The following is a 20,583-nucleotide window of genomic DNA, read 5'->3' as shown; positions in this document are numbered from 1 at the left end:
TATTACATAGTACACTATAATTCTGTGATAATGATAGCATGCAATGTGCTGTTTTCTCCCCACTGCGGACACAAAAATTGTAGGAGACTTGGCTTCTCCAGACTGTCTTTATGGAATTAACAGAGAAATATGCTTGCCATGACATATATTGAACCTTTTCAGTGCATTTCTGGGTAACTTTATGGGCACATGTGTTATGTGTGTCACAACCAAACTCTGCAGGAAGAGATAAAATAGTGCACACATCGCACAACGGGTATAAACAATGGGCAACCTAGGCTCCAACCTGCATAGTACAAAGAGGTCTTTTCAAAGAAAAATGCTGACTCTCTAAATGGAAGATGCTTTTGTTTCTGCACCTGTTTTGCTCAGTATCTTGTTAGGCTGCTTCTACTTCTACTATATGTCATACTAATAGGGAGAAGCGAAACAGGGAGAAATTATGATGGATATTAGTTGATCCTCTTGTTATTGCTAGATGTGATTATTGCTTTTTGCTGCTTGGGCTCCCTCAGTGTACTCCTAACAGAGTGCAGCTCATTAAAAACCTCTGCTGTTTAAGTTTTACTAGCATAATAACCAGTTCTCTCTTTATGGGTGTTCTGAAGTCGATTCGCTGGCCACCTGTCAGTTTGTGAAATAAATGTTAGGTTTTCCTAATGACTATTAAGGTTTTTCATGGATTTTTCTCCCATCGTATCTCTCTGAACTTGTCCAGTGCTGTGTTCGTGCTTGTGATTTATGCTTAGCAGGTGTTTGTTTGCTATGGGTTTCTAAATGTTGGCTTCCTACTGTAAGAAACGAATGGGAAGGTGGGAATGGGTTTATTGTATTCTGTATATTGTTCCACAACTACGAAATGGATTTCCAGCTGACACTCTATGTGCTGCTATGTATTAAGCCACAAAACCCTGTCTATATCGGCAATATACCAACTAATGCAAGGGAATCCACAGTTAAGACTGAAGCTCCGTTATTAACCCACTGTGTTGTGCCTAGGTATTGCTGTACATATTGTTTTGATATATACCAAGAACACTGCAATAGGTAAACAAAAGCAGGTGAGCTCACAATACAACTTCAGTCTTCACTATGAGATTCTGTGCCCTGACTGTTTTAACCAGACCTTTTATATTCCCTGAGTTTTATCTTTTGCTATTTCAGTTTTCCAACTTTAAAATATTTGGTGAGGCTATGTGATCCAGTAAAAAATATCCTTAGAGATCTCTTATGTAAATACGTAAAAAGTTTAGCTAACTTCTTTTAAAAGACATGATGGACACAATACTTTGCATCTACAACGCTAAAAGCCACTGCAATTCGGTAGATTAGAGCAACCTAATATTAAAATGCATATTACTTACCTGATAAACTGTAACAGCTCCTGTCAGGACTACTGTTTGTTCTAAATGCTTTTTGCCCCTAATTGTCACAGACATTATTCACTTTAGAGAGGATAACTACTGCTGTGAAGTTGTGGATTGTTGAGCGTTACTAACAGCATTGAGATTGTTTTCAATACCGTACCTATACAAACAGTGGAATACTGTAGGAATCATACCTTCTTGAAGAGGAAAGAAGATATATCTCAGCTTTCTGGAAAAAATATGAACCAACCCAGTACAAGATAGTGCAAAAACCTGCAACTGATCCGCACGCTTAGTACTGTGGGCTAGCTTTGATTCACCTTAAAATCATGATTATAGAGGTTTAAAGCAGTATTTCACTTGCAATTAGAGCCTACTATAAAGAATGAAATCTTAACAACAAAACCAGTGCACTTCATGGTGTTTGGAGGACTCTACCTGAAATTTACATTTAAACTAAAATAACCTTGTATCTATCCTTCACAGGAGTTTAGTTAGTGGTCTTTATTCTTCAGCCATTCAGTGTGCTTGGGAAGTTGCAATGTGTACAATTTTATTTATCGTATAACTTTCCTTCATATCATTGAGATATACACGAGAGCTAAGATTGGCTGTCATTTGCCAACAAAAGGTTGTTATTTTTGTTGTTAAGTGTCTGCACGCTGTTTTGACAATAACTCTTCTGTTTCCTTGTCTCTCTGCTTAAACTTCCTAGCACATACTAGATAATTTAGAAGATCTTCTGAAGACTGCTACTTATCAATATCTGTTAGCTCCATTTTGTAACTCTCATTTGAGGAAGGTGTCATTTGATTTATTTCTTTATTTGGATTTTTACTACTCTATAATAAGAGTACCCAGTCAATGCTCTGGGCTCTACTGACAACCTTTTAAAAACATGCACATAAATAAATAGAATTTCCAGTTGTCACAAGATCCATCAGAGAGTCCAGCAACAAAATAGACATAACAAAAGTAATTTGTCCCTACAAAGTGACTGATAGTCCCAATGACCTCACTGGAACAGAAGCTGTGTATCACTACCATAGTACCATAATGACATCACCAGTCCTTTCCACCTGTACTCTTATGGGATAGGGAGAAAGAATGAGCCGAAGATGAGAAAACATACAATTTTATAAGCTGAGGGAAGGTACCTTGTACAGTTCTAAGAGGGATGCTTCTAATATCTGTAAGACAACTTAAGGGAAAGGAATCTGGATTGTAAGACATCCTGATTACATTACTTTAATCACTAGTCTTAATCTGGCCCATCAATTTCTGTGGATTTTTCCATAATTTTATTGGTTTAAAAAGAAGACAGCCAAGCTTGTAATAGGCCTAGTTAGCACTATAAGAATACTAACACAAACTACCTGCCAAACAGAATCACATATACATGTGTGTTTCTGTAAAATTTGAATTCCGGTATTGTTCCACAGTGGAATCCTATTTTTTCTCATAAAGTCTGCAACAATGCTGTATAGCTCTTCAGAGCGGAACTTTTTTATATAGTGTTTGAATCACCTTCCTTTTAAAATGCTGCTAAGTGTGAAATTAGTGTTGTCCCTCAAAGTGCATGAGAATAATTGTCAGTAATTGAACACAGTTTGGGGGCTAATTATATAAAAATTGGTATTAAAAGAATACTACAGGATTGATTGAGTTTTGCAGTTCATATTTAGTTTTCAAATTACTAGAGTTGAAAGGCTGTGGTAAGAAACAATAAAAATCCATTCAAAGCTGCTAAAGCAAATTAAGGTTTACTAGTCCTTTGAAAGACAAATGATCCAAGTGAGGTAATGTAGGGAGGACAGTAAAAATGTTCTTGACATTTACCATAGATTTAAAATATCAGGTGTTTTAGGATGCCACATGTTGAACACATTTAATTTTTCCACTGATTTTCTGTTCAAATGGTTGGGATTTCTGTTTTGGTTTGTCTTTAAAAAGGGGAAGACTCATAATGTCGTGGAAGAAATGCCTTCTTTAGGTGTATCAACTCCAGAATATTGTTGAGGATCCATTAGAGTAAGTACATGCTAAGATGTGAGAGGAGCACAGCCTGTCACGACCTTGATCTATGCTTTTGAATGGGAGCAGGAAATTAGTTTTGGGGAGAATTTTTAACCACCACTTGTTCTAATTATATAGTGTCAGAAATAAATGGGATCTTGACAAAAGTAGAGCAAATGAACTTACCACTGTTCCTCATCTGGGAAGGAATTTCGCAACCCCAGAAGCAGTTGAAGCACTCCCAAATTTTCCTGGAAGAAGAACTGTAAAAAAATAAGACAGAAGGGAGAGAAGTCATGTACACTGTTGCATGTCGTAGGCCCAGACGGTTTCAAAACCTATTGTATATTTCTTTGCGACCAGAAATAGATGGAAATTGCTGAACAATTAAGAAAAAAAAAAGTCAAATAAACATTGATCTACCCCAAAAAGTTATTGGTACAGAAACATTTCCTTTTTAAGCTAGTAGCACAGAAAGACCACTAAGTGATATTTTGAACATGCACGTGACAGTGCAGAATGGTTTAGATGTGAATAGCTTACTCATGGAACATTCAAAAGACTGGACCAAAACAATTTAATTCAGGGGTTTTTTAATTGAAGCTTATAAGTATTGTGAGGAAGATTATACCCTTTTCAGATTTGTTTATTTTCCTACAAAAATGTCATTCCCTCTTTATCAAAGAATCTAGAAAAGGTTTGTAAGAATGACTGCTGATATTTTTCTCTTAATGAAAAATGGTAACTCTAGGAAAAAAAAGTATTACAATAACATTTTAAATAAATACAGGCTATCTAAGTATAAAATAAATATTCTTGTAAAATATTTTTTAAAATCTGATAAATTTCAGTTTCCATGTAATTGTTTGGTAAATATCGTGCTATAAATAGTTATCATTTTACAGGATTATTGTATCAAGTAATTTGGATGTTACAAAAACAGTGAATATTTACATTGATAACAAAAATATTTCTAAATGAAATAGCAAGTTTTGGAAAAATAACGGAAATGTATCTGAGGAAAAGAATCCATTTCTCTCAATAAAGACAAAGTTCAAGGCTAAACAATTAAAAAAAAAATTAAAAAAAAAGAAAAGTAATCACACCAGGATGAAGAGATATGAGGAAAGACTGCATTAATACCTGCAACCTCTAAAGGATTGTAAATAAGCAATCAGCCTCTGATGAATCATAAGATTATCATTAAAGTCATCGCTTTAAGGAAAAAACTTTTTCTTCTATTTTACTGTTAGTATAGAGAACACAGAGTTTGTGCTTCCAAGGCTCTGCTGACAGTCACAATGTCATTGACTTAAACTGCTCTCAGCAGCTAGGCCTTTTAAAAAATTAGTAATGGTGTCTAGAATCACATCTCTCAAATTCACAGCTTTGGCTGGACACTAGGTATACCGCGAGAGCATCCATTCTGCAAAATTGTTTTATGTCCAGCAAAAATTTAAGATTTGCAAAACCACATTACATGCCTGGGCATACACTAAGAGAGCAATGTTTAGATGGTCATGAAGAAACTGAGTTAATTATTCTGTTTCTATACAAACATTCAAAACCAGACCCTTTCAATAATAGTTTGTGACACTAGAAACAAAGGCAACATGCAGTAGCTTTGCAAGTTGAGTGAAATGTAATAGTGGTGAACATATGCAGAAAAACTCACAGCCACCCAATGCTCAAATACTAAAGTACTAAATATGATTCATTAGCGAGCAATTAAAACGTTCAGGAGATGAAGCCAAACTGTCCTGTCCACAGAGGAGATGCCACTGGCTAAAGTTATAAGCTGTGGAAGAGGAAACATGCTTAGACATGACAGCCAACTGCAAATGCATATGATCAAACAAATTTGTCTACTGAAATGGATGTACAAACTACAGTTAATGAATCTGATGACGTTTTTAATGGATTGGGATGCATTAAATCTATAATATATCACACTGCTATAGGTCCCAATGTCCTTTCTGAAGTAGATGTGCCACATAAAACCCAATTAACTCTCAAAGACAAGAACACAAACTGAACTTCACCAGATGGCTCAACCATTTGGAGTTAATTCAGACACTACTGACTGGGTTAATAGTATGGTCACTGTACTAAAACAACACAAAAAGTTATGAGGACTTTACAGATAAGAAAGACATGAATAAAGCAATCAACCTAAAGTAGATGCCCAGAAAAGCAGGTGAAGAGGTCACATTTAGACTTCAAAATGCAAGAGAGCTTTTAGTTTGGGATGTCAGCCAAGGAGCCTGGCAATTCTAACTCTATAAAGAATTTGTTCCTTCAACCCTTTTCAGAAGAGGTTTGAAAGAATGAATATGTTTCACAATTCCATCAGCACCTGATTTTTAGGAGTATCTTGTCTCAGATGTTGAAGGATGTGGACAGCATGGAATCAAGTAATTACTACTGACCTGCTGGGAAGTGAAGAAAATCAGCTCCAAATCAGAATGTTTAATTTCTACAAAGGAGAAAGAACATTAGACTGAACAGAAACCCACTTCTTGTTCAGCCTGGAAGAATTTGGTTATGTAGAAGAAAACAGTGAGAAAGAGCCAGACTTCACCCTGTCAAAATGGATTTAAGTGTATGAATGGAATGTCCCAGAAGAAGGGAGTCTGGCATACATTCATAGGCTTGTTCCCATACTTGAACATATTCATCCATAACTTCTTATGGTTAAGTACTTCCTTCAAACAACACATAATGACAGAGATTGAATGGCAGAAGAAAAGCCTGTGGAATACAGATGATATTATTCTGCAAATACTGGAATATTTTGAGATTAAGCAAGGTCCACAATCTCAACTGTGTTATGGACTATTTTAATATTTACTGACATGTCCTTCTAACCCTATAAAACATAACAGAATGATCACACTTTTAGTTCAGAAACATTCTCTTGTCTAATGCCTAAGAAATCAGGATTATTTAAAAATAAAAAATCCCATATACAAATGATTGGTTTTGTAAATCCTGCTGTCTTTGCTGAAGCCTTATTTTATACTAACACCTCTGTTTTGAAAGGTAGGTGAGTTATTTTACTTTTTCTATCTATCACTGACTTTAAAACATCCTTAACTGAGATTTGAATGTTACATAGCTGGCAGGAATCTTCACTGCTGTAAAAGCTGCCTTCTCTTTAGCTTCCTTATATTAAATATGAGTCCAAGGTCAATCTACAACCAGATTTTCCTTAAAAATAATCCTTCCTTACAAGCAGTTCACACATATTACTGAGTAGCACAACATAACCATAACATTACTCAGTTTCACCAGAAAAATCTTTCAAGCTTTCGATGGCTTCAAGGCCATGTAGTTTGAAGAAGGAAACTTCAACAATCAGGCTCAAGTCCTGGTCCTTCTATATGACTGCACTCTTAGCAAAGCCCCTCCCTATTTTCTTTGTGATCTTTCATGATTTAATTAGAAACATCTTTAAAACGCACTTTTTTTTTTTACTATAGTAGTATAACATCTGCATTTTCAGCAGTATGCTATTTAATCACATTGGGTTATAAAGTGAAATTCTTAGTACTTAGTGTAATATCTTGTAGAACCCATGCATTTGGTCTTTTAGTGTCCCTGACTCATCATCTTATATTCTTTCATCAACATTTTAATAGCCACTCTTAAAAATGTAATTTGATGGATAATTCTCTAAACCTGTTTTAGTTTTGTTATTTCTTTAAAAAGTTGTGTCTCTGCACATGTTTTCTTTCTGTGATTACTGCACCTGAAACTAATTCCAAGCATTCAAACATACAGACTTAAACCCACGGCCAGTGTAAACTGTGAAGTTGATTGAGCTCTGTTAGGCTATGTTATGCAAGACTCTGATTCCCAGGTAAGAGGATTTTGTCAGTGTCAAGAATTTTACTTTTAGCTTTAACTGAAACATGCTTATTTATTATGTATCTAATGTATAGTGTGTAGTTTGAGTTTAGACACCTGGATTAACCCTGTGTTCAGTCCCAATGTGCTTTATTAAATCTAGCACTTTATGCTTAATCCTCTGTTCCAATATAATTTAGTCAGTGACTCTGAAAATCAACTATCTGCAGCTATTTTGCAGCAGACTAACTGGCTAGAGCATTTATTCACTTACTTAACTTCTTGTTAATTTGACAAAAATAAAACTCCATACAGTAAAGTGAGATATCTGTGAATTTCAGGGAATTTTAAATCAAAGCGTCCTTGAGGATAGCACCTACTTAAAACCATACCTGCTCTGGACAGCTCTGAAATAGATGTTTATGTTAAATGTTTACTTAACTATTTTTCTGAATGACTCTTCTTTCTTGAGGATGGGGGCTGAATAGTCATACTTATTTCAACTGGACTATTTAACACAAGCAAGTTAGGTATGAGAGTATCTGTTCCTTTCTTCTCTAACAATTCACAAATAGTTATCACAGAAACCAGGAGACTAGGCTGACTGTGAAAGCCCAAAAGAGAGTTCCACTACCGTATTTTTCCTTTGACAGATTTCTGCTAGTCTTTAAAGTACTGGGAAACAGAGAAATTCAAACTACTCCCTGGATTCTCTGAAAAATGGCAATAAGGAGAGGAAAAAAAAAGGACAAAACAGAACTAGCATTGAATTATTGGCAAGATCTAACATAACTGAACTGTATAAAGTTAAAAAAAAAAAAAAATCAAAAACTCAAACCAAAAAACCCCAACCTAAAAAAGCCTTTAAGGTGTCTGCCATTGTTGAGGAAATTCCAGAAAGATAAATAACTTGAAAAAACAGAGGGAAGAAGGGGTAGATGCTAAATATCTGATGGAGAGTCTTCACCTAAAACTTGAAAACATACTTTAAGTTCTAGTTTGAAAAGTGACTATGCAGTACTGATGCTTGCTTATTCAATAGCTGTGTGCACTATGAAAGTCATATGTGCCTAGTTGGGCTTTTAAACCACATTGTGCAGAGTGCACAAAAATAAGACAATATTTTCTTCCTATGTGTTTAAAAAAACCAAACTGTATACAAATTTCTACTACATATTTAATGACACACCCAGAAAACTACCGTATTTCTATAGGAATATGGGAGTGTACTGAAAAAAAAAAAATCTACATTTTGTCTACAGAGATTTGCCTCACTAAACTCCATTAGTTGTTACAGATAGACAGGCTCCTCTGGGGAGCGTAATACAGAGCAAAAGCCTAATTTTTAAGTGCTTTGAATTGGTTTTGGAAGGGTTGGGTTCTTGCTATATCGACATTGCTTGACAGTGCTAAAGTCAGCATATGTGCACACCCTCTAAAGACTAGGATAGAAGCACTGAAGCTCTAGGCCAACATCTCTGGCCTCAATCTGGATATTGAAAATAATCGGTCTGCAGAAATGTGGCCTTTGCAGATTCTGCACAGTGTACCACCCCTTTGGAGAATTCCACCAAACCTTGTAAAGTGAAACGCATAAAAATGCTTAATGCTTCTTCTATAGCATGCGCACAGAAAGAAAGTTAACCTTATCAGTTCCTTTGGATAAACAAAATATTTTTTTGTATTTATGTATGTATACATTATACCAGGTGTCCAGTCCTTATTTCCAGGCAGTGTTGCTAAAGTCTTCATGTCTTGATATACCCACCTCTCGCTTTCTTAAGCAAAATCTTTAAAGCACTTTGGTCCTTGAAGCACCACTGGACTGAATATATGCTTTTGACCCACAAGTGATAATTATGAAGCCTTGTTTCAAAGGTGGAGAGACTCTGTATTGCAACTTACACTACTAGTTAATTCTTAAAAAGTAATAATTGGAGCCATTGTCTGAACTCAATTTCATTACACATGAGCAAATCTGGAATAAAGCTACTGCAGTCAGGTTAAAGTCAATGAACTCTATCAGATTTTTATTGGCTCAACTGAGGTCATAAATTGGTCCTGTAATTGGACCTTTAGTTTTAAATATAACATTTGCAATTGGCTGTTCTGCCCAGGGAACAGACAACTGTATCTTGACAGAGTTCTGAATCTATTAGAATCAGTTGGGAGAGGGTGACTACATGAAGAACATCTAATTCTATAAAAGAGAAAGTAAAACTAGAAATAGGGAGGTGCTGAATTTGATTATCCTTAAACTTGCATCAGCATTAGCAGTGTTTATAGACCAGGAGGAGTGTTAACTTAAAGCAAAATAGGAGGTGATGAGGGTGTGATGTCCATGTTGCACTTCTTTTAATTTAAAAAAAGCTGTAGTTAGGTTCAGTTGACTGAATGCCCATTTGCAGCTGGAGTGCATTAGATGCATTCCAGCATTTTCCACTTCAGTTTTTAATCCAAAAGGAATTCAGTTCATGTGCTTCAATACCACACCACGATGTGAATCAAAGCACAGAACATCGGGACAATCAGAGATTCACTTCAAAAGCACATGGCTGATCTGAACTAAAATGACACTAAAAGGAGAACTCCCAGGCACAGAAAAGTATTTGTAGGCTTTGCTGAAGACTGCTTATACACTCAGTGGAAACTGTCTTACAAAAAGGCCCTGAGTGAATCCTATCCGCATTCTTTCCTGAGGTGCAAAGACGGGGCAAGAAGGCCTGTGAATGAATTGCTTTTTAAACAATGAGATAAAATGATCTTGTCAAGATCCAACTATGCTTGCTGTTTTTTAGCCAGCTAAAACTAATCATGTAATACAAGAATGGTATATAAGACATCTCTTAGGACTGAATTGTTCCTAAAAGAAACTATTGGGAAAGGAACAAGGACTTACTGAGATAACATGAACTCTGCTGCTGACCATCAATTGCAGCGCAGATACGGTTAGCCCAAACCAGCTAACCTGGCTAGGTTAAGGGCTGAACCACAGGCTTGCTCCATTTTATATAACATCTTCCATTTTCATGCAGATGAAAGCCCTAATGTGTTGATAGTCCTTTCACACCCTTTCCACAGCTCACCATCGTGGGTCAACAAGGTGTCTTACAAGTCAACTTGCAGAAGAATCCTATGTTACTTGAAAACAGGTCGTGTTCAGGGGAAGGCAGAAACTGTGAGGGAACCTTGATACGTACAAGGCTTGATAGTGACGATGCTCACATGGTGACTAGACTGTCTTGCTTATGCACCTGCAGCAGCTGTCTCAGCTCTGGATTTCTGCTTCCAGAGCTTTTCTGGAAAAGGCAACATAACCTGCTTCAATTGCCTTCATCAAATATTTAAATCAACCTGGATGGCTTTGCTAGAAGCAGGAGTATCTACTGTGTTCCTTCACCCGGACTGATCAGCTGAAGAAGCACTTTTTGGCACAGAGGGACAGCCAGGTCAACAGTGTCTTCAGCATCTTCAACCAGTACAGCTACTCATGAAAGGAGTATCTGTCCATGGCCTGACGTTGGGGTACAAATCAGCGAGTTAACTGTACGCTGCAGATGCAGCCTAAATGTAATTAGTTCTTTTGTTTAAGAATAAACTGACTCTAACCACTTCTTGAGCATGTGGTTCCTTCAAGACAAAAAGGCAAATAACTCAGTTACATTTAGAAAAATGGCTTTAATGAACAGGAAAATGGCATTTAATCTTTCGGTGCATCCTGCATTTTATGAGTAAATTCCGTGGGAAACTGTGTAAATGGAACGTAATTATTTTTAAAATAGAATCCTTTGTTATTAGCTACATAACTGTCATGTGTACATAAAGCACCCTGCTGTACAGACAAAAGACTGGAAAAGTTTCCTGGAGAGTTTTTGCTATTGAAAGAATAAAAATTGAAGCAGTGGGGTGAACTTTTGGTTCACAGACTCGAATACTGAACGTTAAACCTGGCTGAGAGAAAATCACTTTATTCTGATAACCGGATTACTTAGAACAAAAATAGAGAAAATTAAGAACTGAAGAGCAGAAAATTAAGGTGGAATGCAATTTAAAGAGTAAGTAGATGATGTAGGCTTTCATTTTCATCCCCCCCAGTGTCCAGCTAATTAAAATTACAATCAAAATGAAAGTCTAAACTTGTAAATATCTTTAGCTAATGATTTTGTCTTTTTAATCATCTTCACATTCAAAGACTTTATTTTATTCATTTAGAGCTTTACAATAAAATGAAATTGTTTTTCTCTAGTAAAATCCTTTTAATTTTCGTTATCTGTTTCTTTTTACATCATGCATTATGTATTTTTCTTTTTTCTTTCCAATTTCTGCACAGTATTCTCTACTTTTATAGTCTGTGCTCCTCTTACGCACTTACTTAAAACTATTATAAAGTTAAATGTAATGAAGTGCTATAATGTAAACTTTTTGCTTAGCATAAAATCACTAGAGTTGCATCTACTGGCTTGAAAACTAATCTAGACAAACACTAGCTTTCTTCACAAGGTGCATATGCAGATACAATGAATTTTTAAGCCACTGATCACGTACAACTTTAAATTTAGACAGAACAGTAAGTAGTCATCCTCTTTGTTTCTAAGACAAAGAATGGCTTTGCCCCAATTTAGAGACTGCTATCTATGAATAGTCGTTGTTTTTCTGTGAGTTTTGAGGTAACTCTTTTAAAGGCTTCAAGAGTTAAAAGTAATGAAAGACATTCTTAATGTAATGGGCAGCAATGACTCACCTTTCTGACCTTAATGTTCTAAAAATTAGTGTTTGCTGTCAGTATACTTTACTCTTCCCAACAGTCTGGGAATATGGAGTAATTGTATCATTTAAAAATGCATACAAACTTAGAGCCTTTGTTTTACATGTTTATGTTGTTGTGTAATTATAAAAGGATATATTTAGTTTTGCTTCAATATTTGTTTTTGTTACGTAAGTTTTCTAAACTGAAGGTGAGGAAACGTTGAAAATGTAGCGAAAATGCTCAGTGTTATGGCTCTGTCTTAATGGCTTCCCTCATTTTGGATTATATAGGCATTTTATTTTATTTTGCTAGACAATGTTGATTTACAAAGGGCGCTAAGGTTGCAACTTAGCCAGTCATAACAATAACTTTAACACCACACAAAGACAATATTTATTTAGTAACCTAGTTCATTTCAACCTCAGTGTTACTTGCATGATCCAGCTGCACTCTGAAATCTGAGGATTCTGAACTGGATCTTGGGCATCAGACTGTGGATTCTGAGCTACGCTTGAGAGATGGTTTTGTATTCCTATGGTATTTAGAAAATCCCACAAAAAAGGCAGTGCCAACACTCAAGTGAAATGCCATAGGTTCAAAATACTTGGATTTACTGGCTGGCTGATGGACAAAAATTGAGTGTGACCACATCTAAAGGTGCTAAGCCCTTAACTTTACAGAAAGATAATTCTCAAGTTTCACATCCGTAACGACTGTTATGGACACTACAAGTCATGTGTGTACAGGAGATCCCATTCACATGCAAACACAGACCATGGGGGCACTTGCAACTTTTAACAGTTTTCAACCTGCCTGGGAAGATTTATACTGTCGATCATCACACTGGTATCTGAATTATTTCCAGGTAAAACCTAGTAGCAGCACAAAAGACCTTCAAAGCTATCATGAGGTGTCTCACAAATGTTTTGGGGGTTATAAAACTTCTAGTTAGAACAAGACAATATTTTCATTTGTTTGTTATCTTCAATTTGGTTTTCTTAGGCATTAACAGGAAAGAGGATGTTATCATTATCTTGCAAGATAAAGTATAATGCTCAGTTTTATATTTATATTGGCATACATATACACATCTCCACTGAAATATTCTTATTTTACACTGGTAAAAGCAAGGCCAGATTTTGGCCCAGCATCTTTTGAAATCTCTAACATACATTCCCTGGTTCTGAAAGGCAACTTTCATCTGGCTGCTTGGAAGATCTCCAAGAGTTTGTGCTCTGCAAGGTTTGCAAGGGATTAACTGCATACTCTTGTGCCTTTAGAATCAATACAACATATGGATTGGCCTCATCTTCTTGAGTTGCCACTGACTGCACAGGGAATATTTGTACAATTCAGGAAGATGTAATTGGGCTTAAAGCCTCTGTGTTTTTTATGTGCAGAAGTTAATTTATGTGAATACATTAATGTTCATACATCAGTCATTTCACTGGGTCATCTGCCAAAGAGAGTGCCAAGATTTTGCCTATATGTACAAAGATGAACGTGAGCCTTGAGAGCCCTCTAGACCCAAGACATTTTAAAATAGTCAATGCTTACTTAATCATTTTATATTGTTAATAGATCAATCGGTGTTCTTGGTTTTGGTACCAGCATATGTTTTCTAATATTAAAGTTCTTAAATACAGAAGAACAATTGCATTTCAAATCATCAGAACAGACACATTTGTTAACAGCTGTACTGCTTTGTACTGAGGTATTAAAATAGAGATGTCCGGAGTCTCCACCTGAGTTTGTGAGCTGTTAATGATGCAAAATAGTTTTAAAATAGTCAGAAATAAAAGTACAGTGTAAGACAACTCTATGCAAATCACTAGGACTATTTTGTAGCAAAAATTTCTTGGGTAAAACAAAGGAAGGAGTATGGATGAAAACTGTGCCGGTAACAGGCTGCGGGCTGGGAGGATTGTGGTAGAAGGAGAAGCCTGGTGGTTCTCACCTGCGTGCTCTTCCAGCATCTGATCTAGGTTCTCACTGGTTCCAAAAAGGGTGGTTTGGCCTGTGGACGAGCCCTTCTGATGCTTTCTTCATGTCAGCTCTAGTGCTCGTGTCACAGCTTCAGCAAGCCAGGCCAGCCTAAAACATAATTCATCAAAAAAGCAATTAGTTTTTGGTCAGTGAACAGACTGGCCCAGTGTACAAGGGGATCAGTCAGGAACCAGAGTTGGCATAAGTGAGAAGAAGAGGCTGCAGGGCCAGGAACAGGGTGAAGGGAAGAGCACGACTGTCCTGCACAACAGTGAGCCATTCAGTAGAAGCAGTAGTACAATAAAACCTCTTTCTGATGACAACCATGGCCTGCTGGTTTAGTCATAGAAAACTCCACCTAGTCCCAATGGCTGTTAGTGTGCCTGAGCTGTGCTTTCAAACAGTGGAAAACTGAAGCTCAAGAGAGGGAAACTCCTGAGTTAGCTGAGGTCAAGGTTTAAGCATTATTTTTTTGTCTAGGACCTCAGTTAAGTTTTACTGGTTTTCAGTGTAGCTTTTAGGCATAAGGAAGCTAATTTGCCTTTAGTAAAAAAAGGTACAACTGCATACTATTCAAAGTATTCTTTTGCTATATTTAATTATAAGTCCTTTCATATGCTTTTACCTTTAAGAATTCATTAGGACTGGAATTCTTAAACTGTGGTCTATGGTGCATTTTGTAGAGGCCTGTGAAGTTGTTCTGTAGTTTTAGGTCTGCTTAAAAGGCAGCTAAAATACACTAAATATTTTTCTAGTGTGGCTTTTCCTTACAAACAACTACTGCTTTTAACACTGGATTTTGTGATCACTAGATAGATGAGGAATCACCTCAGAAGAGAGGTACTCTCTGAAATAGAAATGTTCCATGTTAAAAAATAATATAAACTATGAAAGTTTAAAAACACTTGATCGATGGCTTTGCACTCCTAGTAACATTGACCTTCAGTGGCTTGAAATACTATTGTAATTTTTCAATTTGCCATTATGAAATCTGGATTTCATAAACATATTATTATCTTTCCATTATGATTACTTATTCCCTCTAAGGTCTACAATGCTTTTCTATAACATCTAAATGGAAATGGGATTAGGATGAGATTCTGTCACTCGGGGGATTTGTGGAAAAAGGTGGGGATATGCACAGAAAAGGTCATTTCTTAGGGGCGCAATGAATAAAACGACACCGAGTTATGAAGAAGGACAGCAATAACAGTATTAGCAATTTTGCATGGTTTTAAATTGATTGGTTTATGTTGGAGATACTAACGCTGGAGAACAATGCACTGTTATTTTCTTGCCTTTCATAATATCTTTAAATAAATAAAAAAAATCAAGTTCTTAAGAAATCTAAGTTATTTCAACAAATTTTTTTTTGGTTACTGAGTGGTTTCATGTGTATTCTGTCTTCTGTGATTGTGCTTGCTGTCTGTCTGTTCGTGGGAAAAGTTTACTAACAAAATCTAGCCTAGAAATTGTCACTTTCAAGTGTTTGGTCTGCATACTGTTTGTTTTGTCATTCAAGTAATGCTTTTTTTTTTTTTTGATTACTTAACTGGCTGAATGCAAGAACTGAATGGACAAATAATTAATAACAAACTTCACTATGATTCTTCTGGCAAACAATGATTGTAATTAAATTAGTAAAGGTGGCCTGTGGCTGAAAGATCAGATCAGGACTCCTTTGCCTGAAGAACTATACCTGTCAAACCTCTTTCTTGCTTTTATGTTGTTGTTTTCCTGTTTTAAAAATGCTGAAGCCTGTGTGCCAGATCAAAATAACATGATGTTTCAAGTAATTGCATTTCTGTACAAAGTTTAAAAGTGTGCAGTATATACAGTGTAAGATAATACTTAATGTTCTCTGGGCCCCAGTACTAAAATATTTTATGGTTCTGATATTACAGTATTTTTATTTAGACACATTACTCCATAACTGCACTTGGCTAAAGTGACTTGACATTTCTTTTAATGTCAGAGACTAAGATAAACATGGCCAAAAGAAGGAGGAAAAAAACGTGTCTTCAGTTTTGCATTTGATGCAATTAAGAAATAATCTCTGTACCTGGTAAAGTACAGAGATACTTCACAATTAAATAAGGTAATTGCTAGTGTAATGCATATTGAGAAAAAACACTCAAGAGAAGAAATGTTTTGATCAAAATGAAATTAATAGATAATATGAAGGATGCAATTTACTGTGTAGCATTGGATTAACTGCTCAAGGTGAACCATGCTGGGTATTGAAATGCACAGGAACAGCCTTAGGGGAGCGAACTCTGGACATACAGGTTAAACATGGTGGTATTTAAAACCTGTTTGTGCCTATATTTAGAAAATGTTTCTTGAATTGGTAACGGAGTCTTGCATTGTCCAAAGTTCTCTGGAGCAAAAACGGATGACTAGAGCAACAGTCTTGCAAAGAACTGAACTGCTAGAACATGTCTTTCTGAGGTACACTGATAATCTGCTGGAAGTCTGGAAATCATCAGTGACACTTGCAAAGTGTAAAAAAACATGTGAACCAGCACTGAAGATATGTTTTTATTAGCACGTATTCCTGAAAATCTCACTATGATGAATTTAAATGGCAAATCTTGGGACTCTTTCACCTCTCTAATGACTCTTCTTAGTGGATGGTGCGCCTGATGCTTGGGCAAATCATTGGCAGAATTTGGATACAGAACAGAGGAACTTTGGCAGCATACGAACAGAACACAAAAGACTTTAACATCTGGCTTAAATGAGCAAACAAGGCTTCACGTTCATTACCTCACATAGTAGCTATATTTCTAATAGCCACTACACCAATATAAAACTGCAAAGGGTTTGACCCCTTTTGACTCCTTGATGTCCATGCAATCCCCATGTACAAGTCTCCCAAGCTAAGGGAACAAGATCTAGCTGCAGGTATAAACATTTTTGTTGTTTTCTTTGCTTCTCTTTCAGTTCTCCTCTTGTCCCACAGCTACTGAGCTGCTGCCAGCAATCAGAGACAGTGGCTCTCCGACTGCCACAAAAACTTGCAGCCACTTCCCAGTTCCCCGGCCTGGAACAGCTGAGCTCCTGCTAATACTACCTTTTCTACGTTTTGCTGTGCCTTCTGTGCTCATTTCCACAGTGAGAAGCACTGGTTTAAAGATAGGAATGACTCAATGTGCACTGGAAGAAATAATCTCCTCTATTACAAGAGATGAGTAACTGGAAAAGTTGACAAGATTTAGTCACTTTAGTCACTCATACCATACCCAACAGCGGAGGCCTTATCACCTCAGCTATAAATATATGACCTTCTACAAACTTCAGTAATATATTGCGTGCTAATCAGATTGCATTTGCATTTGTTCCCAAGGGAAGCAGCCTTGGGGATTCTCAAGATTCAGTTGCTAGTTCTGCAACACACCTCTCAGGTGACTTCGGTAAGTCACCTATCCCTTTGTAAAACTGTCTTTTCTGTCTCAAACGTGTCTATTTAGGCAGAAACTGCCTCTGTGTTTTGTGTGATATGCAAAGTCTTAAGGCCTCCTGAAACATATATAATAAACCCCAAAGTTTTGTTTAAGTCTCTTTCCTCAGGCTTTCCCAAACACAGTGACTGTCAGGTCCTAGTGGCAGCCCACCCAGAAATGCGAGGAAGGTTTTTATCCCAACGCCTATGTGAGGGAGCAGAGGAGTTTTTATCACTCTAGATCTGTAGTGGCAGGAAACACACACTGATTCCTAGAAACGCCATGCATGAATGGAGCCAGAAGCAACCCCTTGCCTTGTCTTGGGTGGCACTGCCAATCTGCTTGGCGCAGCCGGTTGTGTATTAAGAGCTCGACGGTTCTCCTTAGCCCTGGGCGCTTGTCCCCTCAGGACGTGCTAAAGCGTGAGGAAAACGCGCGGCGGGGCTCCCGGGAAGCCGCGCTCCTCGGAATTCTAGAAGCTGCTCCTCGCCGCGGGAGTCTCCACAGGACTGCCCGCCTCAGGTAACGGTCGGCACGCGCCCACCCTAACGGCCGCGCCGCGCGCCCCTCCCTTTCCCTCAGGCGCGTGCGCCGGAGGGGGCGGGGCCTTCACCCGGCGGCGCGTCGGATTCGAACGGGCGGGCGGGGAGGAGCGGGGCGGCATGGCGGGCTCGGCGGCCTTGCTCCGGCGGTGCCCGCTGCTGCTGCCTCAGAACCGGGAGGGGACGGCCTACGAGGGCTTCGTCACCGCGCAGGTACCGGGACTTGGCCGGCGGCCGTGACTGCGCGTCAGCTTCCCCCCCCCCGCCTCCCTCCGCCAGGGCTTGCGCCCGCGGGCAGCTCTGTCACCGGGTCTGTGTGAGGGGGGAGCGCTTCCCGCCTCGCCGGGGCCGGCGGCTTCCCGGGCGAGCGGGGAGCCGCCGGGTTTGTGAGGCAGGAGGTGCCGGGGGGAGCGTAGCGGGGCCCCTCAGCTTGCCGTGCCTTCCCGCGCCCGGTTCCCTGCCGTCAGGGTGCTGCGGGGAGGCGCCCACGTCGCCATCCCGCGGGTTTGCACTCCTTGTGCCCGCCGAACTGCTCTTCTTTCGGCGGCGCGGTCTCGCTGATGGCTTGTAGGCTGGATTTGTTGTGCTGGCAAATGTTTTTTTTTTTGGGGGGGGGGGGCAGATTCAATGTGCCTACGCTCTTGGCCTAGGGTGAAGGTTGAGGCAAATGACTAATTGTGGGTGTTTTCCTTTCACTTACCGTGTTTGTCAGGTTTCAGCTTAAGTCGCTACATAGTCTCTGAGGATCTGGTAAATTGCAGTGCAGGGAGAAGAACAGCACCTAAGACAGGTTGAGAGTGGATGCTCTTGAGCCAACTTCACCATAAGAGGCAGCATGCAGTGATGCTACAGCCATGGCTCCTTAAAATATCATACATGTGCGTGCCCACAGACCACAGAAACAGCTCTTAACAGGTGTATTTTCAGCTAGAAATAGCGTGGGATTTTCTTCCTACAAAAATAAGTAAAAGACAAAAGACATGGGCTGTGTCACACTAGCATTTTCAAAAACATAGTTTTGTAGTCAAAATTCAGGAAGGTTTTTAGTGACTCTTGTATTTAATTTTCACAAGATGTTTGCAAGCGTGTGTTTTCATTTGCATTACTGTAACAGCTGCAACTTTTGAAATGCTCTGCGTGTTAGAATGCATCCTGGAGTTAATGTGAAGGTTAAGATGTGAGTGTGAGCATCTGTTCTCAGATGTGATTTTTTGATTAGGGCTAAGGTCATAACGTAGCAAAGTCTGAGGTTATGTGCTTAATTTAAGAATACAGTAAGCATCAGCTTTGGAGAAGTTTGGAAGCAACTGATGGGCCAACGGGCTATATTCAGCTCTGAAACAGGTATCTTGTTTTTGCATGTGAGCATCACAGAAACACTGAGGTTGAAAGGAACCTCTGGAGGTCCTCTAGCAGAGTCAGCTGGAGCAGGTTGCTCAAGACCATGTCCAGTCAGGTTTTGAATATCTCCAAGCATGGAGACTGCGCAACCTCTTGGGCAGCCTTCCAGTGTTTGACCACCCTCACTGTTACTGAGGTTTTTTTTTTCCTTGCATTTAGGTGAAATTTCCTGTATTTCAACTTGTACCCATTGCCTCTTATCCTGTCAGTGTGTGTCACTCAGTCTGGCTACACCTTTAGTCCTCCTCCATCAGGTATTTGTACATGCTGGCAAGATCCCCCCCCGAGCCTTCTTTTCTCCAGCCTAACCAGTCCCAGCTCCCTCGGTCTCTCCTCACATGAGACATGCCTCAAGCTGTTAATCACCTTCATAGCTCTTCACTGGACTAACTCCAGTATGTCCATGCCTTCCTTGTACTGAGGACCCAGTACTCCAGGTGTGCCTCACCAGTGCTGACCAGAGGGGAAGGATCACCCCCCTCAACCTGTTGGAAAGGCTCTGCCTGATCCAGCACACGAGGCTGTTGGCCTTCTTTGCTGCAAGGGCACATTGCTGGCTCAGGATCAACTTCGTGTCCACGAGGACCACCAGGTCCTTTTCTGCAGAGTTGCTCTCTAGCTGGTCAGCCACCAGTGTATGCTGATGCATGGGGTGAATCTTCTCCCAGTGCAGGACTTTGTGCTTTCCTTTCTTAAGTTCATGAGGTTCCTGTCAGCCCATTTCCTCAGCCTGTTGAGGTCCCTCTGAATGGCAGCACAATCACAGGGTCTATCAACCACTCCTCCCAGTTTTGTATCCTCTGCCAACTTGCTGAGTGAGGGTGCATCCTGTCCCATCATCCAGGTCACTAATGAAGGTCAAATAGCGCTGGCCCCAGGACTGACCCCTGGCATGCACCAGTACTCAGGGGCCTCCAGCTGGACTTTGTCCTGCTGATCACAACCCTATCAGCCCAGCAGTTCTGCAAGTTTTCAGTCCACTGTCAGCTTTTCTAGTTCATCATTCTTCAGTTTGTCTATGAGGATGTTATGGGAAACTATATTAAAAGCCTTTCTGAAATGGACATAAAGCATCCACTGTATCGGTCATCTAATCACAGGAGGAAATTTGGGTTTGTTCTTAACTTCCTGCTGAAGAAATCTCAAATTTGTGGACATAATTCAAGGTATGCTGAGCTGGAGCAGAGTCTGGAATAAAAGTTTTGAGATGAGTTAGCTGCCCTCTTCGC

At 38.9% G+C, this 20,583-nt stretch overlaps 1 protein-coding gene across 2 annotated transcripts in view; it reads left to right on the top strand.

Annotated features, from left to right (window-relative positions):
• Positions 1-18,040: 18,040 nt before the first annotated feature.
• The window catches only part of FANCL (FA complementation group L), a 31,655-nt gene continuing 29,112 nt past the window's right edge, over positions 18,041-20,583 (top strand). Inside the window, exon 1 of one of the 2 annotated variants that reach the window (XM_087775557.1) lies at positions 18,041-18,166. In XM_087775557.1, coding sequence (XP_087631683.1) covers positions 18,074-18,166 — 93 coding nt within the window. In that variant the 5' untranslated portion in view covers positions 18,041-18,073. The remainder of the gene's footprint in view (positions 18,167-20,583) is intronic. The other variant, XM_087775559.1, reaches the window with a different exon arrangement.

Source organism: Nipponia nippon, unplaced genomic scaffold (genome assembly GCF_047370975.1).
Source record: "Nipponia nippon isolate SJK-2023a ecotype South Korea unplaced genomic scaffold, ASM4737097v1 scaffold_4, whole genome shotgun sequence".
Classification (NCBI taxonomy): domain Eukaryota; kingdom Metazoa; phylum Chordata; class Aves; order Pelecaniformes; family Threskiornithidae; genus Nipponia; species Nipponia nippon.
The sequence above is the reverse complement of the archived record's forward strand: the minus strand, read 5'-3'. Positions and strand labels throughout refer to the sequence as shown.